The sequence below is a fragment of the Trachinotus anak genome, unplaced genomic scaffold, assembly GCF_046630095.1.
Source record: "Trachinotus anak isolate AG129_WGS33_773 ecotype Australia unplaced genomic scaffold, CSIRO_AGI_Tana_v1 ptg000003l, whole genome shotgun sequence".
NCBI classification, from domain to species: domain Eukaryota; kingdom Metazoa; phylum Chordata; class Actinopteri; order Carangiformes; family Carangidae; genus Trachinotus; species Trachinotus anak.
Genome location: NW_027273854.1, coordinates 3,746,326 through 3,770,811, shown reverse-complemented (window position 1 = coordinate 3,770,811; position 24,486 = coordinate 3,746,326). Strand labels below are relative to the sequence as shown.

At 41.9% G+C, this 24,486-nt stretch overlaps 1 protein-coding gene across 7 annotated transcripts; it reads right to left on the bottom strand.

Moving 5' to 3' along the window:
- Nucleotides 1-81: 81 nt before the first annotated feature.
- Nucleotides 82-24,486, bottom strand: med25 (mediator complex subunit 25). 7 transcript variants are annotated; one of them, XM_071467004.1, is made up of 20 exons: nt 24,348-24,486; nt 21,813-21,948; nt 21,668-21,713; nt 21,442-21,566; nt 21,228-21,326; nt 20,584-20,704; nt 20,288-20,444; nt 18,356-18,480; nt 18,132-18,207; nt 17,578-17,849; nt 15,767-15,868; nt 10,782-10,867; nt 10,625-10,682; nt 10,388-10,495; nt 9,588-9,764; nt 3,826-3,939; nt 3,524-3,595; nt 1,751-1,921; nt 1,521-1,641; nt 82-633 (listed from the first exon to the last, which is right to left on the bottom strand). In XM_071467004.1, exons 2-20 carry the CDS (start codon nt 21,935-21,937, stop codon nt 530-532), a joined length of 2,259 nt encoding a protein of 752 aa, XP_071323105.1. In that variant the 5' UTR covers nt 21,938-21,948; nt 24,348-24,486; the 3' UTR covers nt 82-529. The 7 variants fall into 7 exon arrangements, with proteins under 7 accessions (XP_071323105.1, XP_071323131.1, XP_071323090.1 ...); XM_071467030.1 differs by lacking the exon at nt 3,524-3,595; XM_071466989.1 differs by lacking the exon at nt 24,348-24,486 and having other exon boundaries at nt 3,826-3,936; nt 21,813-21,958.

Genomic DNA, 24,486 nt, shown 5'->3' with positions numbered 1-24,486 from the left:
TGGCTGGGTATCAGAGGCACAGCATCACCATGTATGAACAGAAAAACCTCTTCACAATGAGAAATGACTTCTTCAGTCATCTATGCTTCTTCATTTTATTTAATCCTCATAAAACAACTTTATCAATAATAATAAAAAAATCAAACAGAAAAAAGTAAAATCTCAATTAAAAGGAAAAAATAACACTATTTCGGATTTTTTAGTGATAAAATGTAAAAAATGTAGAAGAGTAGAACGTAACATAACTGACTGTTTCCAATGGTTTGGCTGCATCCAGGGTGTAGCATGGAGGATTAGCGTACTGGTTTGACCGTTAACATGAAAAACTAATGCTCGCATTGTCTGCTCCTAATTAACTTCAGTTGCTCAGTCCCATAAAAAAAGAACAGAAGAAACTACTCATGATTTTTTTCTTAATTATGTTGAACATTTGTTGCAGTAATGCGACAGAGAGGATGTGTGTGTCCGAACTGGCAAATGGCTGCAGAGATTCAACTGAAAACCCAGCTCCTGAGTCCACGATGTTCAGTCAGATAAGGTCCATGAGGATTTCATCCTCCATCACACTGGAGACCTGGGGCATCCCGGGCTGAGGCACAGCTCCTCTCTGACCTCCAGACATCAGCATCTGACCTGCACACAGGTTTGGGAGGGGGGGTTAAAGAGAGGAAGAGATTTATTAAAGGGATTGTTTTTACGATTTCAGGGAACTGATGCAATAAGTCAAAGAGACTTCAAGCAGGTAAGAACTGATAAATACCAGAGACCTGCACAGTTTTTGTGCGTTTTCTTTTTTGTGTGAAAAAGCTTCTATTGCAATTATTTTTAAAATGTTTTTTAGGAAATTAAATTTGAATAATCTGTCAAACAACAAAGGGCGACCAATGGCTGACAAGAGGCCGGAGAAAACCAATCTGCAGTCGCGCTGGTCCTAACTCATCTTCACTGCACCTTGTGTTTGTCTGAATGGGACCAAAGTGTGACTATGAAAGGGAAATTAATTTTTCAGTGGTGGAAATCTTCAAAGTTGGAGTCTCAGAATCAATACATAAATGTACCAGAAGTTCTGCAGACTTCTTTCAAATCAATGTGCACAAAAATTATTTACGAACTGAATTTGTAAAATTTTGGGCAGCGTGCACACTGGGATGGGAAATCTAACTCAAACAAGTCTCTGCTGGTTGGCTTCTGTTAGATACAGAAACCTGCATGTGAATCTGGGAAAAAACACACATTTAAAAGTGGGAAAATAAATAAATAAATATGTGTGCTTTGGAAAATAGTCATAATATAATATAAACTTGATACGCAGCGCAATAAACAGGATTAAAAAGAACTTTTCTATATTTAACTTTGGATGCTGTACATGTTGCTGAGCCAAAAACGACTCATCTTAAATGGTTTTATATCCGTTTTGATATCAGCCTTATCACCCTTCAGGCACATGTCCAGACCTATATTCTGAGACAATGTCTGCTTGAGTCACAACTCTTTCCTCATCTGTGGGGGTGTTTTCTGACCTCCCAGGGGCTGCCTCCACTGGCCCTGCATTTGAGCCCCCCCTCCTGGTGCCGAGTGGACCAACTGCTGCCCAAGACCCTGGTGAGACATCATGCCTGTCATGTGAGGCACCCCCCCCTGCTGCGAGGACACAGAGGAAAAAAAAACAGAGCAATTACAGTCAGATGATGATCAATGAGACGTTTACTACAGGGTGATTCAGTCAAACGGTCATTTGTTGCTCTCTTACTGGCTGCTGCTGGCTGAGGAGAAGACTGCGAAGCTGTGGATTGGCTACTGGGTTTGAGAGGCGCAGTAAGGGACCCTGAGGCGGGGCTTGTCCGCTCTGTGCGACCTGGTTGGGTGGAGCGCCACTGACGGGCGGCTGTTGGTTGGACGGTCCGGCTGCTCTCATTGTCATCTGAAGGAACGCACAGTTCAACCAGCTTAACATTTGGTCACATGATTTTCGTGTTCGCACGCAGCCCAAACATTGATCAGATTGTTAATTTACTATACAGTGGTTTTAAGTGTTGCTATAGTTTGTTGTCTAGTCGGGTGATAATTTAGTAAATATGGTGGTGAAATGCAAGCTAAATAATTAATTCTCCATTTCCAAACAGTGTGCAGCAGTGTCTCTATTGGCTACTTTATTGGTCAAAGTTGAACAGAGACGACCTCTGACCTGCTGATCCACTGAAACCAGCAGGAAATACACACTTATATTCAACTGTTACATGGGCTTCAACAGGAGTGAAAGAGAAAGAGCAAATATTCGGTGGAAGAAAATGTAACGTGACTGTACCTTTACACGGCATCATTTATTTCATACAAGAAAAACACTAAATGAGTTGTTCAAAAAGAAATTAAGCAGATTTTAGATACACATGATCAGCTTTTTCACACATACAGTAACTTTAATGGCACAAAATTGATTACAAAATGTAGTATTTACCAGTGCAGGGTTGATTTTAGTGAAACTAATGTCTACCTCCTGTTAGATGACAGTAACATATTCTTTGAGGACAAATCACCCATCACCTCATGCTCAATACAAACACTTCCTATTCAAAGATACACAAACTCATGCATGCATGTTATCAGTGAGGAGGGTTTTTTTGCATCAGTTGCATGCTTCAAGAGGAGCATTCAATAGTGAAGTCAACACATGCTGACAGGAAATTCGCTGTGGACTAGCCCGATGTTGAGCAGTGAGATGAATGACGCCGTGTCTGTGTTTTTATGTGTGTTGGAGTTTTGGTACATCTATGATAAAAGATTCCTCACAATATGTCCACAAGTTTCAGAAAGACTGGAATTGGTCTGATCATGTAAAATAAACAAAGACAAAGCAGCTTGCTCCTTATTTATGGTTGTTTCTAGCACAATGCATGAGCAAACATAAGAACAAGGACAGATAAAGTACTGTACTGATAAATCTGTGATGTGCTAATCTGTGGACTTCAGTAAAACCTGTCAGTGCTTAACAGAAACTAGAATTACCGCCTCAGGTTGTATGTCTCCGCCACTCACACTAGTTTCAGATTACATCCCTGTTTATTCAGTGTCATATAGAATATTTACCTTTTGTGTCTTCAGTAATGGCTAAAAAGTGTTTTGTGAGGTCACACTGACCTTTAACTACCAAAATCTAATCAGTTTGTCCTTGAGTCTAAGTACGAACATTTGTACCAAATCTGAAGAAATTCCCTTTGCCAGTCCATGGCCAAAACCATGTTTTGTGAGGTCACTGCGACCTTGACCTTTGACCACCCTCAAGTTATAATCAATGTTGGTGCCAAATTTGATGGAACATCAGGGCGTTACTGAGATATTGTTTCCATAAGAATGGGATGGACGGACGAACAATGTGAAAACAACATGCCTCCAGCTCTGGCTGTCTTTGACACAGAGGCATAAAGATAATTTTATTTTGAACTAATTATTTTTTACTTTAAACCCCTGAAACGTCAGTTGAGTACCTGTGGACACCCTGACCACATGTTGTTACTGTGGGTCTCACCATGTTGTTCTGCCTCTGCTGCTCCTCCATCATAGAAACCTGACTAACAGAGGGCATGCCCACCACCACAGACTGGACACAGGACAGATCAGAGAGTAGGAGGAGGAGGAGGAGGGAGGGGGAAGAGCAGTGGAAGTGTGGAAAAAAAAAAACACAGGAGGACAGTGGAGGAGAGTGTTACCAGTAAGCATGCAGAAGTCAGCGAGCACCGGGGCAGTAAAGGTGTCAACAACAGGCAGCGAGAGAGAGAAACTGATGTGGAAACACAGGCAGACATGCCAGCACACAGTGGGGTCATTTACCTGCTGCTGGACGTTACCGTGGGAGACAGGAATGGGACCGGGGGGCCTGTTGAGGAAGTTCTGGTTGGGGGGGACCTGACCGGGTTGCATTGGACCGCCTGCACTGCCCAGCTGCTGCATTGAAACAGAGAGGAAGTGAAACAGCAGCGAGTACACGACATTTAACCACTGTACACTGCTCTGCCTCAGCTCTACACTCATCAATGTCTTACAGACAACAACACAAATCCTCCTCCAGTGTCCCGTGTTCAGGTTTGGACTAAAGGTGACTGTAGCTAACCACTTTGCTCTTAGTGCTCCACCACACAGCTCAGAGGAGGGGGAGTGTTTCCCACATCCATAAACACTCGAGCACACAGAGATGTACAGAAACAAAATGCACCATAAAACAAGTGAAGCTTTGTTAAAACAGCAGATCTTTGTCTCAACAGTGTTTCGAAGCCTTTTAAAACAGCAAATGGAAGCAGAGACATGAGACAAAAACACTGTATGAGGTGGGTGTAACATGTGAATGCCTGTGTTCTGAAAACAACAGGAAGTTAGTTACTGTAGTTTGACCTGGAAATGTCTTATCATACGACTGCTGCAATTTGTGCCCAAAATTTTCCTCTTTCCTGGAGTCATAGCTCACAGACATGATAAACATATTTTTAGATTCAGTGTAACTTCCACTTTCTGAGGAGAACATGTCTCTGACTCTACATCCATAAATCTGCTTCCATATCACAGAAAAAAAACAAGACGCTCCTTTCTACGCCAGAAGTACATTTGAGTTTTAAAGTAATCCTGTGACAGTTTTCTGTACATCCATGTGTAAACCGCCAACAAGAGCAGCTAAGAGCTGATCTGGCAAAATGTAAATTACACAAACTGTTCAAAACAACTAAATGCTTATAGCACAAACAGAAGTAAGACAAAGTAATCAACTGGGTATCTACAAAGCCCTTTTTAGTACCAAAGTCTTTGTGTTACTGTCCCTCTGCTGAGGCCCAGGACTAAAACACTATGGAGGTATAATCAGCAACAATAAAAGATTTGACAAGGCACAAAACAAATTCAAGTCTGCGAGTCAACATCTGAGCCTGCGCAGGTAGAAATTTGTAAGAGCAGAATTAGATTTGAGCAAGGCAGAGCCATGAGCGGGACAGATGATCTCAACGTGCATTAAGATTGTTTAACTGCATTTGAGCCAGCGACAGGGATTCTCGCACCCGTGAGGATGAAGGATGCTTGGATGAAGGACCAATGTATCCAAAAGTCCGACTTTTTTCCTTGTGCTGACTTTAACTTTGAAAGACGTGACCCTGACGTCCGGATGTGGATGTCCTGCTGCAGCTTGCGAGTCCAAAATGGTTGGCAAGTGCTGAGAAGCTGCTGAAACAGCTGGAGAAAACTGAGAGAACCTGGACCTGTGTGCTCTCACATGCTGACTGACTTGCAGGATGAGAAGCGCTCAGAGTTTGCTTTATGTTCTCTGAAATCTTTTTTGTCAATACACTTCCATCTTCCATAAAACACTGTCTAAGGAAACACAGGAAGAGTGACTGTGGAACTAGAAAAAAAAACCCACTTATTGTTTTCCACTCACTCCCAAAGCCTCATATTCACCTCAGCTGAACTTTAGAAAGTGTTTTTGCCAAAAAATAAATAAATCTATGGCTTCAAAATTCACACCCATTTGAAAAGGCTGAAACAACAGCCCTGTGACGAGCCCTTTAGTCCAAATAAATGAGTAAATCCTACAAATTCAGATGTTTATACTGAATCCATAATCTATGTTTACAGTCAACATATTTGCAGCATGTAATTGATGTTTACTGTGTTAACAGCACTGAGTGTTGGGCTGAGTCTGCATATCCACTTCCTTTGTTCAACAGTGTGCAGAAGGAAAGCAAAAACAAACATGGAGGATGATGATACACCAGTGGAGATTTAACTTCAAGCACTTCCTGCTGAGGTGTTTGCGATGCTGGATTTCACGGTTTAAAACAAACTGACGATTGATGACTAAAGCCGTTGGCAGTCTGGCGTGTGGAAAGTCATATACATTATCAATCCTGGGTTAAAGAAGGCAGCCTGTTGCTGTATCTGCCAACAGATTCCGGAAACACCTGTAAGTAAGTCCTGATTATTCAGATTTATATTCTAACTCTTAAAACTCTGAAAATATATACAAACTTCACATTTTATTTGCAGAGTTCTGTGCTTAAGAGGAAGGAAGGAATCAGAAAAGACAGAAAATCACAATATGAGACACATGATAGCTGCTTAAAGGGGCATAATTTCACACTGGAAGCAGAGTTCCCGAGTTAGCTCTGAAGATGCTGTGGAGTAGAGTTGGTTAGTATCCAATTTCTGATACCCTTGAAACTTCCCAAAATTTCCCCATGGTACACAGTATTACCAGTTGACTAGAGGCTGATTTAAAAAAAAAAAAAAAATTAAAAAAACATCACACTGTGGGGTTTTGAATGAGCTGCTAATCACTGCTGCACCGTTTCCTGCCTCGAGGTGGCTGCAGTGCACTTCACCTGTGATTTTCCATTTTATGTTACATTAAGGTTTTTAACGTGTCCACAGTCTAATCTGTCTCACGGTTTGATAATGAACCGAAAATATATCTACTGCTCTCACAAAAACATAAAAGATGTCTAACGTTGATTCGCTCAGTCCCTCCTCGCCCATCTCTTGTTCTCTCTCTCACTCACACTGACAACAGACCCGTCTGTCAGTGAAACTGGTTGTTGGGAGCTCTGGGAGAAATTCCACTGCATCATCAAAACATCAATAAAGTTTTTACTGTCCCAGCCGGTCTCTTTACCGGCCCTCTCTGTGTGCCTGTCAGTCAGGGTGCGCAGAGCGTTCTCCTTTGTGACGAGAAGCTGTCACGTGACGCGTGATTATCATTCTTCTTCTTCTGCACAACACAGGTCATTAATTTGACAAATTACATTGTTTACAAAAAGTTCTGTCATCACTTTAATAGCATCTCCATCCACACAGACAGTGGTGCTAGACAAACACCCTTAAGGCCTTTATTATTGCCTATATATGTGCATGTTTCAGATTACTTACATGACGGTAACAAAAAAACCCTGCTTCTATTTTCAAATACTGCAGGATACTGTACTACCAATGAACCCTGCATGGAGGCTTGTTTCCACACTGAGGGGGAGACAAGGAGGAATACAGGGCGTTTCATCCCTCCTCTAAAACGGGAAAGAAAAACATGATGAAAAAAAAAACAACAGCTTCATTCATCCATCTTGTTGAATCTGAACAAATCACCAAGGGATGGTGCTAATGCATGGTGTGTTTTCTGACCAACAATAACAGTGCAACACACGGCTTTAGGTCTTTTGAGGGAACTGACAACAACAGCTGCCTCTTTTCTCTCTTCTACCATCTATGATTTATCTCCTGTCTTTAACCCTGTAACCGGTAAAATCCTGGATCAAGATTTAGAGCCTATCTCTCTATTTCAGGGAAAAGTATTCAATTCTGTCTTATTGTGAACAGAACAAACTACAATCTCCTTCCCGAAGAATGCCACTCCAGGGCTTTGCACAGAGAAACCTTAACTACTGGTCCAAATTGAAATTTTAATTACGTTAAGATTGCTGTAGCGCTTCCCTATTAGCAATGCAGCACTGAATACGTGATGATACACAAGAGGTAGGGGGAAAAATCTTCATTATAATTTCATGTCTTCTGCCTTCTCTAAATGCTCGTACACACACGACTCCAAGTTACATATAGGGCTAACGCGCTTTTTCAGAGGCAGAAAATTAGCAGGGTGAGTAAACAAGTACTATCACCGCTGATGAGAGCAGGCTGTGAGGAGAAATGTAATTTAACTCATGTAAACCTGACAACAGGCTTCATTTTTAAACTGAGGCATGCTGCTTCTCCCTCTGACTGGATGCTGCATTGTTTCACAGCTGAGCAGAACCTCTCGTCGCTGGATGCAATAAGCTTGAGTGGAGCCCTGTGATGGAAAAGACAGCTAATCCAGAGGACACATTTTAAATCACCCTGTCTCCGGGGATGAAGACGAGCAGCGAGGGAAAGTGAAATTTCCATGTCATGTGGACAAGGCAGCAGCATTTGTAACCTGTAATGAACTCGGCAACAAGAGCTGGTCCACGTGGTCCGTGGAGGGGCCTGGAAGGAGGAGACTTGTCCCTAGATTTCCTTATTCTGTCCTTAAAGACTGCAACACACCACTGACTGATGTAATGTTAACATCTGAAAAATGAATATCCACCTCAACTTTGCTTTGTTTAAAGCTGAATCTCACAACTTTCAACATTTTCAAATTATAGCAAATGTGACGGAGCAACTAGTGTGAAGATTCAGTTTCTGTTGTACTCACTGAAACGTCATCAGCTGAGAAGGAAATATGAACATATTCTTTAACTGCTGTGATGACATTACACTGCATGGTATTGTAAAACTAGACAGGTCTAACAGGACTGGGGCTGCAACAAATTCATAACTGATTCTTTTTTGTACCATTTCTTTGATAATATTTGGTTTATAAATACCAGAAAATTGTTAGACATGATTGTGAGCGATTGTAAAAATATCCCAGCGCCTTACAAGTCATATTTAAAACTGCTTGTTTTTTCTGACCAACAATCCAAAGACATTCATGTACTGTCATAAACAAACCAAACATATTTAAAAAAGATGAAACCATTTTGGCATTTTTGCATCAGACTTCATACAGATGACATGAGAGGATTTGACTTTTATTAATTATTTGCATTTTTCTAGATAATTTGATCATCAGAATTTTCTATAACTTGACTTGTGACTTGCTTGACTTACAGCAGGGACTCGACTCGACTTGTATGATTCTCACCACAGTAACTTGAGACTTGCACATGTGTAACTTATTCCAACCTCTGTCAAAATTACTGCTGATTAATTTCCTGTTGATCAACTAATCAATGAATGGACCAGCCATTTGAGCTCTAAATACGACCAACCAGCCGACACTTCTCAGTATGAAAAGTTTCCTATCACAGGAAATCCTGCTATAAATCCTCCTTCAAGAAGATAATAAAGTTCAGTTCTTGTGGAAACTGTGTTAAAGAGGTGTTGAATCAACTGTAAAATCATTTTGGAGGCTGCAGTTTGTGATGCTGTTGAGCTGTATTACGTTATACAAAAGAGGTGTGTGTGTTGTGTAACCTTCCTTCATTGCTTTGTATTGGGTTGACAAAACAATAGAAAACAGATGTAATCCTTCATTTTTGTAGGTGCTGGTATTTGAATCTGCTATTTGCAATCAAAGTAGAAAAGAAAAGCTTAAAAGCCATTAACATAGTATATTTAGTATGAACACAATGTACTGTGCTAGTTGACAGTTTTGCTGAGGATGAAACAAATAAACAGTACACATGTACTGCCCCTACAATTCCCTCACTTAAACAGAGATAATGAGGTGGGAGTGCAACAGACAGCTAATGTTCCAGTAGGAATTTAGCTAATGCTAGCCCCATTAGCCTCTACTAGAGTGAGAGACGTTAGTGGCTGCTGTGAAGATACTGGGCTCGCTAAATGAAATGTCAATAACAATGCACCTTAATGCCTTAAACAATGCACCTCAATTCCCCGGTGCTTCTCAATAATGCCTCCTCATTATCACCTCAGTTTGGTCTCCCCACTCCACATATTCTCTCCCACACTGAAACCGTTCCTCTCTTCCCACCAGCCCCAGCCCCAGCCCCAGCCCCAGCCCCCCACACACTCACCGCTCTGTGCTGCTGGACCTGCTTGTGGTTGGTGATGACTTGCCGGATGCCGTTGACGAAGCCACTCTGGTCGTTGGGAATGAGCCCCATGAATATCCTCTTCTTGGATGAGTAGAGCAGCATCAGCACCCGCACTTCACACGGCGAAGTGGTGTGGGGGAAGTGGACACAGCCGGCCTGCAGAGAGGGGTCACAGGGCAAATTAAGACCTTGACATGGGACACAGGCGTAATTATGGGATGGGCTCCAGCTTGGGGACATAACCTACTCCTGAGCTCCTCTGCGCAATCAAACATATCGGTTTTAGAAATTGAATGCAAATGGTATTAACTTAATTCATACTGTGCTTTCTCAAGGCCGTAAATCAAATTCAGGCAAAGTGGCAGAGCTCAGCTGGTCTAAATACTATTAATGCCTCTGCTATTTCTCAATGGTATTACCTGATTAACAATGCACCACACTGACAAAACCCCTTTCATTATGCTAGCCTTCTGCAACTGAATCAAAACTAAACAATTAAAGTTTTTTTTTGTCTGAACTGATGGCAAAGCATGTTTCAAATCCTATTATCTAGCTTGAAAGTGGCTAAATGCATGGCCTGGAACCCCCTCTAGAGTCTTCACCACAACACTGCAGCACAGCGTCATGTTCAGTCCATCTACTGGACAGAGGTGGGACCTGCACTCAGTTGCTGCTCATGGAAAATGTACTGAGTCACACTGAATCATGTATAAGATTAGGGACATGGGGGGAAACACACATTTGAGATTCAGACAGAGGTAGAGTGCTGGAAAACTTACAAAACCATTGGCCATGATGCGGTACAGGCCTTTCAGCGACTCCATGTCTTTGTCAGTGAAGAGAAACTGAACCATCCGGGAGTTTCTGAAGAGGTGACCTAGGGTTGTCTACAGAGAGAGAGAGAGAGCGGACGAGAGAGGACTTAAGTTATGCATCATTCATAAACAAAATCAGTGCTGCAAACAGAAGTCGGCACAACACTTTCACACTCTACAAAAAAAAAAAAAGGTCTCCACCAGTAACTGTTGTGGAATCAGCTGCATGATGAGCTTCTGCGGCCACTGGTCTGTGTTTCTGTGTGGAGACACAAACAGCACGGCAATGTCAAACTGTGGTTAAAGACAAATCCTTCCTTCCACAGATGAGGTCCACAGCGCTTGATTGGCTACTCACAGATTTTCTCCTTGGTTGACGTGCACCTGACACGGCAAGGAACGTGTCAGTTTGGTGGTTGAGTCGATTGATGAGGCTTTAGGCTTCTGCAGGGAATTAATACAGAGGGGAAGTGGCAGGGGGGATGACACAAAATGAAAATTAGGAAAAAAGCCTGAAAACATCTGGAGGAGCTCATGGCTAAAATATAATAGCAGTAACGTTAGTAAGCACAAATCTCGCAGCATTGTAAGAGATTTAAAATATGACCCTATGACAATACAGTAAAAAAAAAAAAAAAACAGACAAAAAACGAAGCTCTCTGAACCAACAGACTTTAAGCTTAACAAGATAATCAAAGTTTAGAGATTTCCAATCAGCAGTTTAAGCACAAAGGCAACAGCAAACTAAATACTAAATACATTAAATATCATAAACAATGGCAAATGGCAATGACTCCAGTCACTGCATGGTGAAAGAAATGTATTACTTTCGACAAGTGACTTTGATGCTGGGTTCAGACTTTTTTTTCAGACATAAACCCAATAACAGCCCGACCCCACAGATGCAGGGTGTTGGGCCCAATCACTTCATCTTGTGTAGTTTATCATAGTGGAAAACAACAGACCATGAACGTCTCAAAGGGTCCTAACAAAAAGAGGAACATGTCAAAATTTTCCTTTTTTCTTCTCTTGTAAACCTGGTAAAGGGAAAGATGTGGTGGTCGCTGGTGGGTGTAACTGTTGAACTGTTTGATTGGGAACCAACGTGTAGTCTGTCATTTCTCACAGCCAAGTCACAACAAGAGTTTATGTCTCTATAAGTGGTGCAACTGCTCCCTTCAAAGCACAACACTCACAGTGCCTGAGAAAGTCTTCGCCAAGGTGTCGGAAAGGAAACGATTTTTAAACATCAAAATCAGGAGGTCGATATTCTACTCTCTCACAAGTAACTACAGGGTCATGAGAGTTTTTTTATCTTCATCTATAAGTATTTTCTAAATCTGAAAAAGCTTCTAACTGCAGAGATGCTGCCAGTTTATAGAGTGCGTTGGTTGGTGCTGTGATCCATGAGTACCCATTATATTCCTGGCAAGAGCTGTGTTCACACTTACAGGGCTTTTACATCAAAAGCCCAACATTTCCAGTGAAGAGAGGGACGTGAGAGAGAGAGAGAGAGGGTGAGTGCATCTCTGGATTCTTTGAGTTATTTACTGTAACTCTGTTCTCTGACCCTGCCGGGACTTGAATAAAAAATCTAAAGCTTGGCAGAAAATGTCAGAAAGTACAGAGATACCGAAATAGAGAATCTTTACTGTGGTTATTTACATTACACTGTGGTCTGCAGCATTCTAGCTGACTGCTTTGTAGGATTACACACTGCGCTGTCTCAGCTGTGTGCAATATCTATGGACAGGATATCAAGGTGCTGCCAAGGACTGGTCACACTGGAGCAGCACCTCTGCTATTTGTGGACAATGTTGCCGTTTTGGGTGTGTCTGACCACGACATTGGATGTTCGCTGGTGCGGTCGGACCAAGGAACAGCAACTGCACATTTGACATCATGGCTCTCTGCAGGTATAAGCTTGATTGCTTAATCAAGGTGAAGGAGGAACAGCTGTCCCAAGTGAGGAAAGTCAGGAAGTCCAGCTCAGCATGGCTGGTCTCAGTCCATGGAGCAAATACGTTCAGATGAGACGGTTCAGCTAACGATGCCTCCAAACTGTCCTTTTCAGGAGGTGCTCTGGGATTAAACATCAAGTACAGGAAACCAGGACATGCTGAGGGATTATGTCATCCAACATCGTGTGGGCCGCCCTGTTCACCCTTCTGCCACTGTGACCCCAATCAGGACAAGCAATTAAAAACTGGACGGATAGATGGTCTTTTAAAAACGTGCAGATAACCTGTTCTTTAGCAAAATGTCAAGAATCAAAGACAAAAACAGAAGTACTGTCTGAACGGGTCAATGGAGCAAACCCCCTGGGAAACCTTCCAGCACTCAAGGATCAATGGCCAATCATTCACATATTAGTCAGGCCTACTGTAGTCCTGGTGCTGCACATTACAAATGCATTGTGCTGGGCTTCCTCTGCAGACAAGTGGCTTATTTATTTCCCAGAGCAGGAGGGAAAGAGAGCCAGGCGTGTGGACAGTGATAGAACAATCCTGTTTACACACATCTACCTTAAATTAGAGGTGGGAAAAAAGAGAGTTGGCGAAACCATTCTGGGAAACTCACCCCACATTTTAGACGACAAAAGCTTTCCGGAATTAACAGATCGAAATTCAGCCAAAACAGAACGCACCATATTGATAACACTGTACACAGAACGAGCTCCAGCCAAGTGAGTTGGCATCCTTTGTGAGAGTTTTTAATCAACACCCATTTCTTTAAATGAGTTTTAGTGTCTGTGGTGTAATTCTTCCCAACATTACAGATTCCAGAGACGAACCAGAGCTAAAAGCCCGATGAGTGAACTACAGGAAGAAACAGCAGATGAAGAGCAATGTTACATTCTTCTGATCTGTCCACAGGTTGTCTGCGAGTTTCCAGATCTTCTCACTCTTTTTCCTGCACATTTAACTGACTTTAATATTTCTAACAAAACAGAAGAGGGAGGATGAGATTAGAGTTGACAGGGGAGACTGATCAGAGTCTGTTCACCGTACACAAACACTCGAAGGCCTCATGACTGTCGCTTAAAAGCAATTAACATCCATTTTCCTGCCTCAGCACTGCAACTGTAAACTAAATCGATTTGACCTTGAGCTACACCAATAGCAGCAGGGTGGTAAAATGATGTGCAATTAATCACAGTGTAATCAATGATAGGTGGTTATTAAGACGTACCACAGTGATAGGTCCTACACTACTCCAGGCAGTTTTTATTCCAGCTGTGTCCCACAGGCAGATTTACAGCTGGGACATCGGGCCAGAAAAGTTTACTAAAACAACAGTACAACGTTCTAGAGTAATGTGAAGATGGATACCACTCTCTCATCTGTCTGAGAACAGACTTAAGGTAATAAAATCAAACAAACAACACAGACTTCAAAATAAGAGCTGAATTTAAAAAAAAAAAAAATCGGATTAATCATGATTTTTATTTGAACGAATCAATATCGATTGGGATTTTAACAATCATTGGGATTTTTTCCAAGTGAATCTAGAGATCACATCTGCGAGACAGAGAAACCAGGCTGATGTCTTGTCAACACAAACAGCGCAGATGAATAATACTATACTGACATATTCTGATGTGAAATATGGAGTACCCCAGGGCCCTGTCCTTGGTCCTCAGCTTTTCCTTATATATATATTTATATTTATATTTTATATATAAATATATAAAATATAAATTATATATTTATATTTCACCTCATGGCCAAATCATTCACAGTGGTGGAAACAATTTTCCACTGTTACGGCGATGATACTCAGCTGTATGTGTCTACAAAGGCTGACAACTCAAATTGTGAAGTTAGAGCTCTGTTCGGTCTCGATATTTCCTGCTCGTAAAATCAGATAACACTGAGATGCTGGTCATTGGTCCGACCCGACACAGACACCAGTTTGTAGTAACTCTCGACTGCTGTGTGATATCTCATAGTCTGACAGACAAGAATCTGGGCGTCACATCTGGTCCTACCCCCTCCTTTGATCAGCACATAAAAGACCACCTTTTTTTTAAACCTACATATCAGAGCTAAAATTCTCTTCTGTCAGTAGCAGATGCTAAAATCCTAATTGAGGCCTTTGTTTCTTTAAGACTTGATCACTGTAACACTCTGTTTTCAGGTGTGGTCCATGTGCTCGTGTTGAAATTCTTCAAATGGTTCAGAAAGCTGCAGCGAATGAGTTGCACGAAATCCAGAAAATTTTACCATATTTCATCAATTTTATCTTCCCTTCATAGGTCTCCCTATTCCTGTCACATCAGACTTCAAGGTGCTTTTAATGACATCAGGTTCTTAATGGGCTTGCTCCTTCATACCTGTCTGATCTCCTTAAACCTTATGTTCCATCCTGTGCTGTGCGTTCTCAGAATTTAGGGCTCCTGTCTGTCCCCAGAGTTAAAAAGACGTCTGCTGGCTGCAGAGCCTTTTCCTATCAGGCCCCCATCCTGTGGAACAACCTCCCTGCTGACATCAGACTGTCTGACTCTGTTGAGGCCTCAAATCCAAACCTAAAAACTCATCTTTACACCTCAACTTTCACTCAGCACCTTACTCTTTTCATATTTAAGACTTTGTACCTGTTACCAATCTACCACAGTCTGAATGAATCAATTAAATCCAGTATGTACAGCACAGTCCCTGTAAATTTCCTGAAAACCACTGCATCTTTCTAACTCTGTTTATTTTCTCCCTCAAGCACATGAGCATCCAGGCTGTGTGCCTCTCTCTCTTTCTCTCTCTCCCCTCTCACGTCCCTGCAGGTATTTCTGCCTCCACAGCTGGAGAGTCTGGTTACATGAATGCAGACCCCCGACTGTCCTCCTGATCCTGCTCAACACCTGCTGCTACAACTGCTATTATTCATCTTATTGTTATTGCTAATATTGTCATTATTATTTTCATCATCACACACTCCCTCTTAAAAGGAAGTTTTCCTTCCTACTGTCACCAGCCTTGCTCTTGGTGGGTATTGTTGGGTCTCTGTAAATAATATTATAAAGAGCAGGTTTCAGACCTGCTCTGTATGAGGAGCCACCAGAGAAAACTTCTGTTGTTTGATGCTGTAAAAATAAGAATTGATTTGAAATGAATTCGTCAGCATTCTTTTTTTTTTTAAATAATGACACCCTTGGCTTGTAATGCGTCATTTTTTGTTATAGAGAATCTTTGACTGGGGATTGTAATTAATATGTAGCCAATGATCTAAATAATACTTTGATTTAAAACTGTTTGTAACGGAGCTTTAATTTTTAGCTGTAGCTCCATCAAGCGGAACTTGTTCTTCACATCAGTTTAAAATTTGAATTTATTTCCTGAGTGTTACCTCTTGCCACTCAAGAACACCGGTCCATGCCACAATCTTATTGGCCACGCCTTGTTGTTGTCCAATTGGATTTGCGTTGTTTTGAGGTCCAGACACACCAGGCTGTCAAAACAAACAGAGGAGCAGGGAGTCACATGTTGTTTAAGGACAGAACTGAACCTTTACCAGTCAGAAATATAAGCGCACTTGTCAATTTGAAGAATGAAAAACACAAAATCATGCTCCCCATGAAGTTTGCAATATAAAGCATTGATCTGATTAAACTAGAACATCATTAAATACTAGATTTGGCTAATTTTAGACAGTTTCATTGACATTAAAGAAGATTCACAAGTATGTTCTGGTACTAGAAGGAAAAATTAATGAATGAATTTGAAAACAGAAAAAAACAATGAGTGTACCCACAGTGATTTTCTAGGGAAAAGGGAACATCTTCTGGTTTTGATCTGATAGTAGAACCAACATTTAAAATTCGTTTTGATATTAGACTTCACACAGTGTGTTAGTCTGCAAAGTCCGCTCGAGGCTGCTGGTGATACAGCATCGCAGATTAAAGTCTTGGTTCTCTGATTCCTAAATTGAGCAGGGACACTTACATTTGAAAATATCAATATGATTTAAACATTGATATTGTTTACAAGTGGGTGAGAATAGTAGATCACGTCTTCAGCTGCTGTGCTAGTGAGACAGTCAAAACTTTAATAAGTATCGACCATGACGAAACTACAACATATATAATGAAATATAATTCAACACTAGGTTAACAAACACTACCCCAGTGACTGACAAGTTCACTAAAACATGCCTCATACTGCTTTTAAGGGGCCCATATCCAACCTATGACAGGACAACCCCTTCACACTGAGCACTACTGGGATAAATGATGTGATAAGTGAGTGAGATAAAAAGGTTTTCAAAAACAAAAATTCAATATTGTGTCAGCCGATGGCCCCCGGAGCAAGACAAGCTGAATATGTGTTAATCTCATTTAAACTTGATCTGATCCATTTTATACTGTAACTGCAGCAAAACGTCTGGTCGCTGAAATTGATCCTCCCGTACTTACTGGCACGGATGAAATCATTTCCCTGCACAATTCCATCGTAAGTGACGAGGGACAAAATCTAAACCTTTGTGTTATTATCCCTCCACCACGGCTCAGTGAGGAAACACTGTCTGTGGAAGCACAGAGGGAATCTGGCACTGAACAGACTGTCATCTAGAAGGATATCCTCCAACTCTGCTACTGTAGCTGAACATTTAACTGCAGTTTTGTCCAGATCAAGCACAGCAGGTTCAAATCCTCATCTCTTACACTGGAACTGGAAGGGACTCAAGAATGATTACAGCAATTAATATAATAAACTTCTTAAAAAATGTAAACCTTTCTTATGACACTTGTGTTTCCACTCAGTTTTTTTTAAATATACAACTGTGAGAGGGTGCAAAGTTTTAAATAAACCCCAAGGCAGCCAGAACAGGATATCAGGTTTTCTAAATCACAATATTAAATTAATACAGTAAATTGAATCACTATTCCTTGCAGTGTTAACCTGGACATATGTTCTGCATTATGGATCAACACATTTAGTGTTTTATTTGTTGCTTTTCTTGCCTGGAGGCTGCCTGGAATTTGGATTTATTATCAGACTGCTGAGCAGAGCTGAAATTCAGGTTCAGGACAGTGGAAAAAAAAGTAAAACTTAACTACAAATGAAGTTACGTGCTGTTAAGTTCCGATAGTGATAGATTTGGATTCAAAACAATGGTATAGTTTTATTGGTTTTATATTGATTATTGTCATAACTTACCATGTTGGGCTGTGCTGAAGGCGCCGTGGGCTGATTCGCTGTGGGCTGCTGCTGAGGCGGCTGCTGTGGCTGCTGATTGGGTGCCGGCTGTCCTGGGGGCGGGACTGGCTGCTGCTGATTGGGAGGAACCTGTTGCTGTGACATCATAGGCTGCGTTGCTGTGGTGACTGTGGATATGCTGGGCTGACTGTGCTTCACCCCGGGGACTGATGGGATGTTTGGCTGACTGGTGAATGGGGGACCTTGATTGACCATTCCTGGGACTGCAGAGACTGAGAGGGACCACAACAACAATCTGAGCAGACGCCACAGTTAAATACATACAGCGAACTGCACGTTTATTTTTGGATTACTTTTCATTTTCTACTGCTCTAAAGATCATGTTATTATCAATGTGGATGAGAGCGACAGAACAGTGATACTATCTTAGGAAACTCTTTTCCGAAAGAAGAAGGCTTGACTGTAAAACAGTCACAGTACTGAGACACTGCAGCTAACATCTTGGCTAACATAAATTGTTCACAAAAGGCCCACGGAGTCCACTGGTAACTCACAACGACTCTTCTGGACGTTGGCTGCCTCCACGGCCATCTGTGCAGCCACCTGAGCAGCAGTCATGGAGGCCGGATTCTGTCAGCAAGCAGATTAAAGGAAGACAATGCTGGGTAAAACGTTTTAGGGAAGGAACATAAACACTGCTGTCTGAAACTGAGCCAAAAGCAGGCGGCAGGAATTAGTCTCCAGACAGCCTTACGCTGTATGGCTGCTTGCCCATTACCTGATAAGGGTGGGTTGTGTTAATGGGTGGAGGGGGCTGCGAAGCTCCAGGGAGAGGCTGAGTGACAGGCAATGACTGAGGAGGGAGGACAGGTTTGAGCGGCCCAGGTCCTCCACCCGAGGAAACTGGAGACAGACAATGGGAGAAGCAGAGTTTACAACACAGCCCTGCAACGTAAATCTGAGACTGCTCTGAATCCCCAGTGTAGGAGGACGATAGCGCCTCGCTTTACGTGAAGAATGAGACATATCTATCGAGGAATTCTCTCCTACTCTCAGAAAAGAGCAGGGGCAGCCATTAGGAATAGCTCAACAAGTTTTTATTCACATCTGTTGAAACTATGACAAACTAAAGACTGACTTCACACGATTAATCACATCATTTTACAGCGGAACAGTGACATTTTTAATATCTCCAGCAGCAATTAACACATGTGAAATTAACTACTATCTTACAAGCATATTAGCAGGGATGTAATGATAGGAAACTGGCCAAAATGAAAGAAAAACAAAATTAGAGTGGAGCTTGGAGGAGAGTCTGCTGCAGAGAAAAGAAATAATAAAAGGACAATTTCGTAGCTCACTGAAAAAAAAAAAAAAAAGATGCACGGGAAGACATAAACAACATTAATGCCAGCTTTACTCTTGTCATTCGCAGCCTGAAGAAATGCAAAAAACTAGTGTAACATCCTATCAAAAGTGTGTTTGGAGATAAGAAGCTTACAAGAATGCAGATGCTACGACTGAAAGTATAAAACCACACTGCTCTGTACACTGCTGCAGATAATACATTGTTCATCCTGAACAAACACTACACTGCATTATCATTCCAAAATACTCCTCCCGTCTTAGAAGGTGTTTGCGCTCATCTCTGTAAGTGAGTGAAGTGCTTCCAACATATTTTATTGCAGCCATCTAAGACTGTGACCAACTAATCCTAACCAGCTCTGCAGCTCTCTTAAAGATAACATAACAGACATAACAATGCAACATCATTTAAGAAGAATTAGATCAAAAGACATGTGATAAGTAGCATCTACATTAAAGCTGTACTTATTGATTTTTTTAATACGCTTTATTTGTTAAATTGCATTTACCTTACACTAGTTATTGCTCAGAAAAGAACAAAAGGAAATAACGCTTTCAGGTAAATCCGTGTCAAATAATCACACTTTTGTACCTCACTGTGCTGATTTGGTCATATGAGAAACACATGGAACTGAAATTGCACGTGTCTTGGATTAATATTAAGGGAGATTTAAGATAACAAAGTTTGAACTTATTTGGGGGGGGGGGGGGGGGGCTATAACTTTGACTGGCTATATCTCCCTTAATATAAGTTGCACAGAAATTATTCTCATGTCATTTTCCAGCTCTTTTCCAGCTCTATATATATCACATAATACTATGCTATCCCCAAAATGAAAAAATACCATGTTATGAGTGGCTTTAATATTAAAAATTGAATAGCGAAAAAAACTAATTTAAATGGAGTCCATTTTTTACAAAGCTAGCCTATTATGTCTTGCTGTGTTCAGCTTTCATCACCAGCTTGTCACCGACTGTGCTGATGTTAAATGCTTGGCATACAGTTAAACCACAGTTGAATCTGGGGCTTTTTGGCAGATTATTATAAGACTGAGTAATGGCTATATGTGCAGCTGTGAGACAGCTGTCTGTACTTGCAAGGTGTCATGATTGTGTTCATCCTTAATGATGTTAATGAGGGAATTTACCTGTGATCCACAAAAAAGTCACTGTGGTTAAAACTGGAGGCCAAAACATGACATCAGTCAGACAATAATTACTGTTAAGCAAATCCAAAACCTAATGCACTCCTATTTTTATCTGAGGACATTTCAATTAAATCAGACAAACTGCTCTCAGCGCAGAGGCCACACATACAAACTATGTTTTAAAAAATGTTTCTCACCAGGAAGTGAGATGCCTCGGACTAGGACCATGTGGAAGGGGTCTTGACTGTAGTCTGGATGGGGCTCAACCACCCCTCCTACAGGAGACGCCCGCTCAAACAAAGCCCGGAGAGCAGGCAGTTTCCTTGGAGCCACTACTGAGAAGTGAATTCCTCTCTAAAACAAAATATGAACATAAAATACATTCAATAAAGCACAATAACGTTATTTATCTATGGAACACAGTAAATAAGAATACTGCCCCACCCCAGTGAGGTTTGACATCCAAGAGCCTAAAAGAGAAAGTAAAACTCACATCTCTGATGATTTTGACCAAGTTGTCTGCCGTGCAGCCGGTGTAGCTGACACTCTCCACAGCAGGAAGCAGATATGGAGGAGAGTTACACAGCAGCACACACACCTTGTGGGTTTGACCTCTGGTGATGGCGGAAAGAGAGAACGTGAGAAGCTAAGATTTTTATCACTACGTCTGATCTACTGAGTCACTAAGTGTTAATATGCATTGTTTTAAAAACTGAACTGCACCAAACTTTTTGTAGGATTAATACAGTCAGTTTACTGGAGCCAGTCTATGGACGACATCAGAGGAACTACAGGTTAAACACTGGCTTCATCAGTTGTGGCGCTTGTCATTTACAGAAAGAGCAGTCTGTTGATCTGCTCTCAGCTGATTCAATAAAGACACTCAATAGGTCGGCATCAAACAGTAGGACAACCTGTCACTGAATCAGTACTTTGGTGTTATCAAGCAAATAGCTGACAATAGTTTTGTCCATTAACAAGGTCCTGTTGCCATGATCATACACACAGATTCCATTACTTCAGTATGACCACGCAGGACACAAATCCCAGGTGTAATAGACTAAGTCTTACATAATTTTTAAAAGGAGAGCTACATTACTTCATCAGAGAGCAGTGTGTAACAAAAGACTGCCTTACATTTGCTCTCTCATCTTCTTAAAGTCATCAAAGAGCTGCAAGGCCACAGAGAGCCCCTCTGCAATTAGACTACAACTTTCTGCTCCACCTCCCATGAACCTGTGTGGAGAAACAGGAGATTATTTAATATTTTAAATGACATATTCTCTGCTTTAAATCTGTCACAAAAATTTCTACTTTGTAGTAACTGAGTAGATAATTTATAACAAGTTACTGGATGCTTTCGATCCACGAGACAAACTCGAAGGCAGAGCTGGTTGGTGCATGGCACTGGACATATGACTCAGGAGCACAGTCAACTGTGTTGAACACCACAAGACCATACTGCGTCCCTCCATACTGGAAAGACAAAAATACAGGAATCATTTTATTAGCGATATTAACAAAAGCCTTTCTTTGAAATTACCCTCTGAAACAAAAAAAGGGGAAAAATCACTCACATCTCCACCAAAATCTGTTTCAGCGTGGGGCCCTCCATTGAAATATCTGTGGTAAATAAAATCAGATATAAAACAAAGGTACTGAGGCAAGACTACATGAATAATAAAGGAGAAACTTCACATAGGAGTGTCTTCGTGTCCTTACTCGATAGCTGGAAGTATGTAATTTTTCTTTAGTGATTCAAAGTAGGGTCCAAGGTTTGCTGTCCCTTCGATGACAAACACCACATCAGCCACCTGGTTGGTCCCAGGCTTAGCAGATGGCTCCATGAGTGCCAAACCTACAACCATGGAAGGGGCATGGAGAAGGGGGAGATCTTACATTTAATAAGACATCTCCCAGGCAAATTCATTAATCCATTATGCCTTCAACTGCAGTCCAAAGTAACAGAGCAAGTGGGAGACACAAGCAGGATCATCAAAAACTTCTCAATTCTAATTGTGGTGAGAATCAAAGTATCAGAGGGAAGTTTTCAGAGGAATAAATGTCTAATAAAGGAGCAACTGAAAAGTAGTCAAAAGTATAACTGCTTTTACATGTCTTCCTTCTGAGCAAACACATGGTGAGAGCACACCTCCATTCCCTGCCCATCATAATGTATTATTATTATTACTATTGGATTACTGTTGCTATCATTATGCTTCAAATCCTCCACCATCATCCCTGTCCCCAAAAAACCAAGGCCCACAAGACTAAATGACTATAGACCCATTGCCCTGACCTCTGTGGTCATGAAATCATTTGAGCGCCTTGTCCTGTCCCATCTCAAATCCATCACTGACCCACTCCTGGACCCCCTGCAGTTCGCCTACAGAGCCAACAGGTCTGTAGACGACGCCGTCAACATGGCTCTCCACTTCATCCTCCAGCACCTGGACTCCTCAGGGACCTATGCCAGGATCCTGTTTGTGGACTTCAGCTCTGCCTTCAACACCATCATCCCGGCTCTGCTGCAGGACAAGCTCTCCCAGCTGAGCGTGCCTGACTCCACCTGCAGGTGGATCACCGACTTCCTGTCTGACAGGAGGCAGCACGTGAAGCTAGGAAAGCACGTGTCTGACTCCCAGACCATCAGCACTGGATCCCCGCAAGGCTGCGTTCTTTCTCCTCTGCTCTTCTCCCTGTACACCAACACCTGCACCTCCAGCCATCAGTCTGTCAAGCTCCTGAAGTTTGCAGACGACACCACTCTCATTGGACTCATCTCTGATGGCGATGAGTCTGCCTACAGGTGGGAGACTGAGCGTCTGGTGACCTGGTGCAGGCAGAACAACCTAGAGCTAAACGCTCTGAAGACAGTGGAAATGATAGTGGACTTCAGGAAGAGCCCAGCCCCACCCACCCCCATCACCCTGTGTGACTCCCCCGTGGCTACCGTGGAGCATTTTCGCTTCTTGGGAACCACCATCACACAGGATCTCAAATGGGAGCTAAACATCAGCTCCCTCATCAAAAAAGCTCAGCAGAGGATGTATTTCCTGAGGCAATTGAAGAAGTTCAACCTGCCAAGGACTATGATGGTGAACTTCTACACCTCCATCATTGAGTCCATCCTCACCTCCTCCATCACCATCTGGTACGCTGCTGCCACGGAGAGGGACAATAACAGACTGCAGCGTATCATCCACTCTGCTGAGAAGGTGATTGGCTGCAATCTTCCGTCCCTCCAGGACCTGTACGCCTCAAGGACTCTGAGGCGTGCAGGGAAGATTGTAGCTGACTCCTCCCACCCTGGACACAAACTCTTTGTGACACTCCCCTCTGGCAGGAGGCTGCGGTCCTTCAGGACCAAAACCTCTCGCCACAAAAATAGCTTCTTCCCATCTGCTATTAGCCTCATCAACAAGGCTAGAGAGCCCCACTGTTGCTGATCAATTGCACCAATCACCAGAAAAAATTCCTTGTATGTGAAAACATACTTGGCAATAAAACTGATTCTGATTCTGATTCTGATTATGTCTCCCATCCAGTTACTGGATGGTTGTCTGTTTACTTATCCTTTGCAAGCTCATAACTTTGTTTGTCTTCAGGCCTGGAAGAGCAGGATGTGCAGGTCACTGTACACTCTTCTGACAAATACAAGTGATTATAACGTACAACAGAATCAGACCAGAGATACATGGCAACAAGAGCAAAGAAATATAGTTTATGACAATATTCACAATTCCACCAGATCATTAATACTGACTGCATTGAGAAAAGCTACTTTTGAGCAAAAACCTTAGCTTTTTGAATATCATATTGCTCTATTTATTGCATTAAATATAACCGTATATTAATTCATTTCACGCAACATACTGATATTATTCAACTTAGTGCTATTTGTGGATAAAGTCTGTGCATTTCTATCGATCCCAAAAGTGAAAGTGAGAACTTTGGGAAGCTAAAGTTAATGAGCACTAGGGCTAGCATGCTAGCAAGCTATCATTTCACCCACCACCTAAAACAAATGACTAATTCCCGACTAACAGTATCAGCCCATTTCTGTGCCCTGTGGAGTCTGAAAGCAAACAAAACAAAGCCAAAGCTTTCTACACGTCCACAACAGCTGAACTGGACAGGTCTTTACATTTAGCGTCTGTTAAGGAGGTAAACGTCCATGAACGATTTAAGCTAACACAGTTAAATACAGCCTCAACTATCAGGCTGAGATTAAGTTAGAAAGCGGCGTAGACTGACCCGATGGCGGACGGCAACAGGTGGAGTCGTGGATCACTTAAACACAAAAATAAGGAAAAAGAAGTTTGAATTGACAGTAAGTACACACAGCAGCTAGCCTAACCGTTTGTTGTATTTTTGACGGAAGTGACGAAACGAC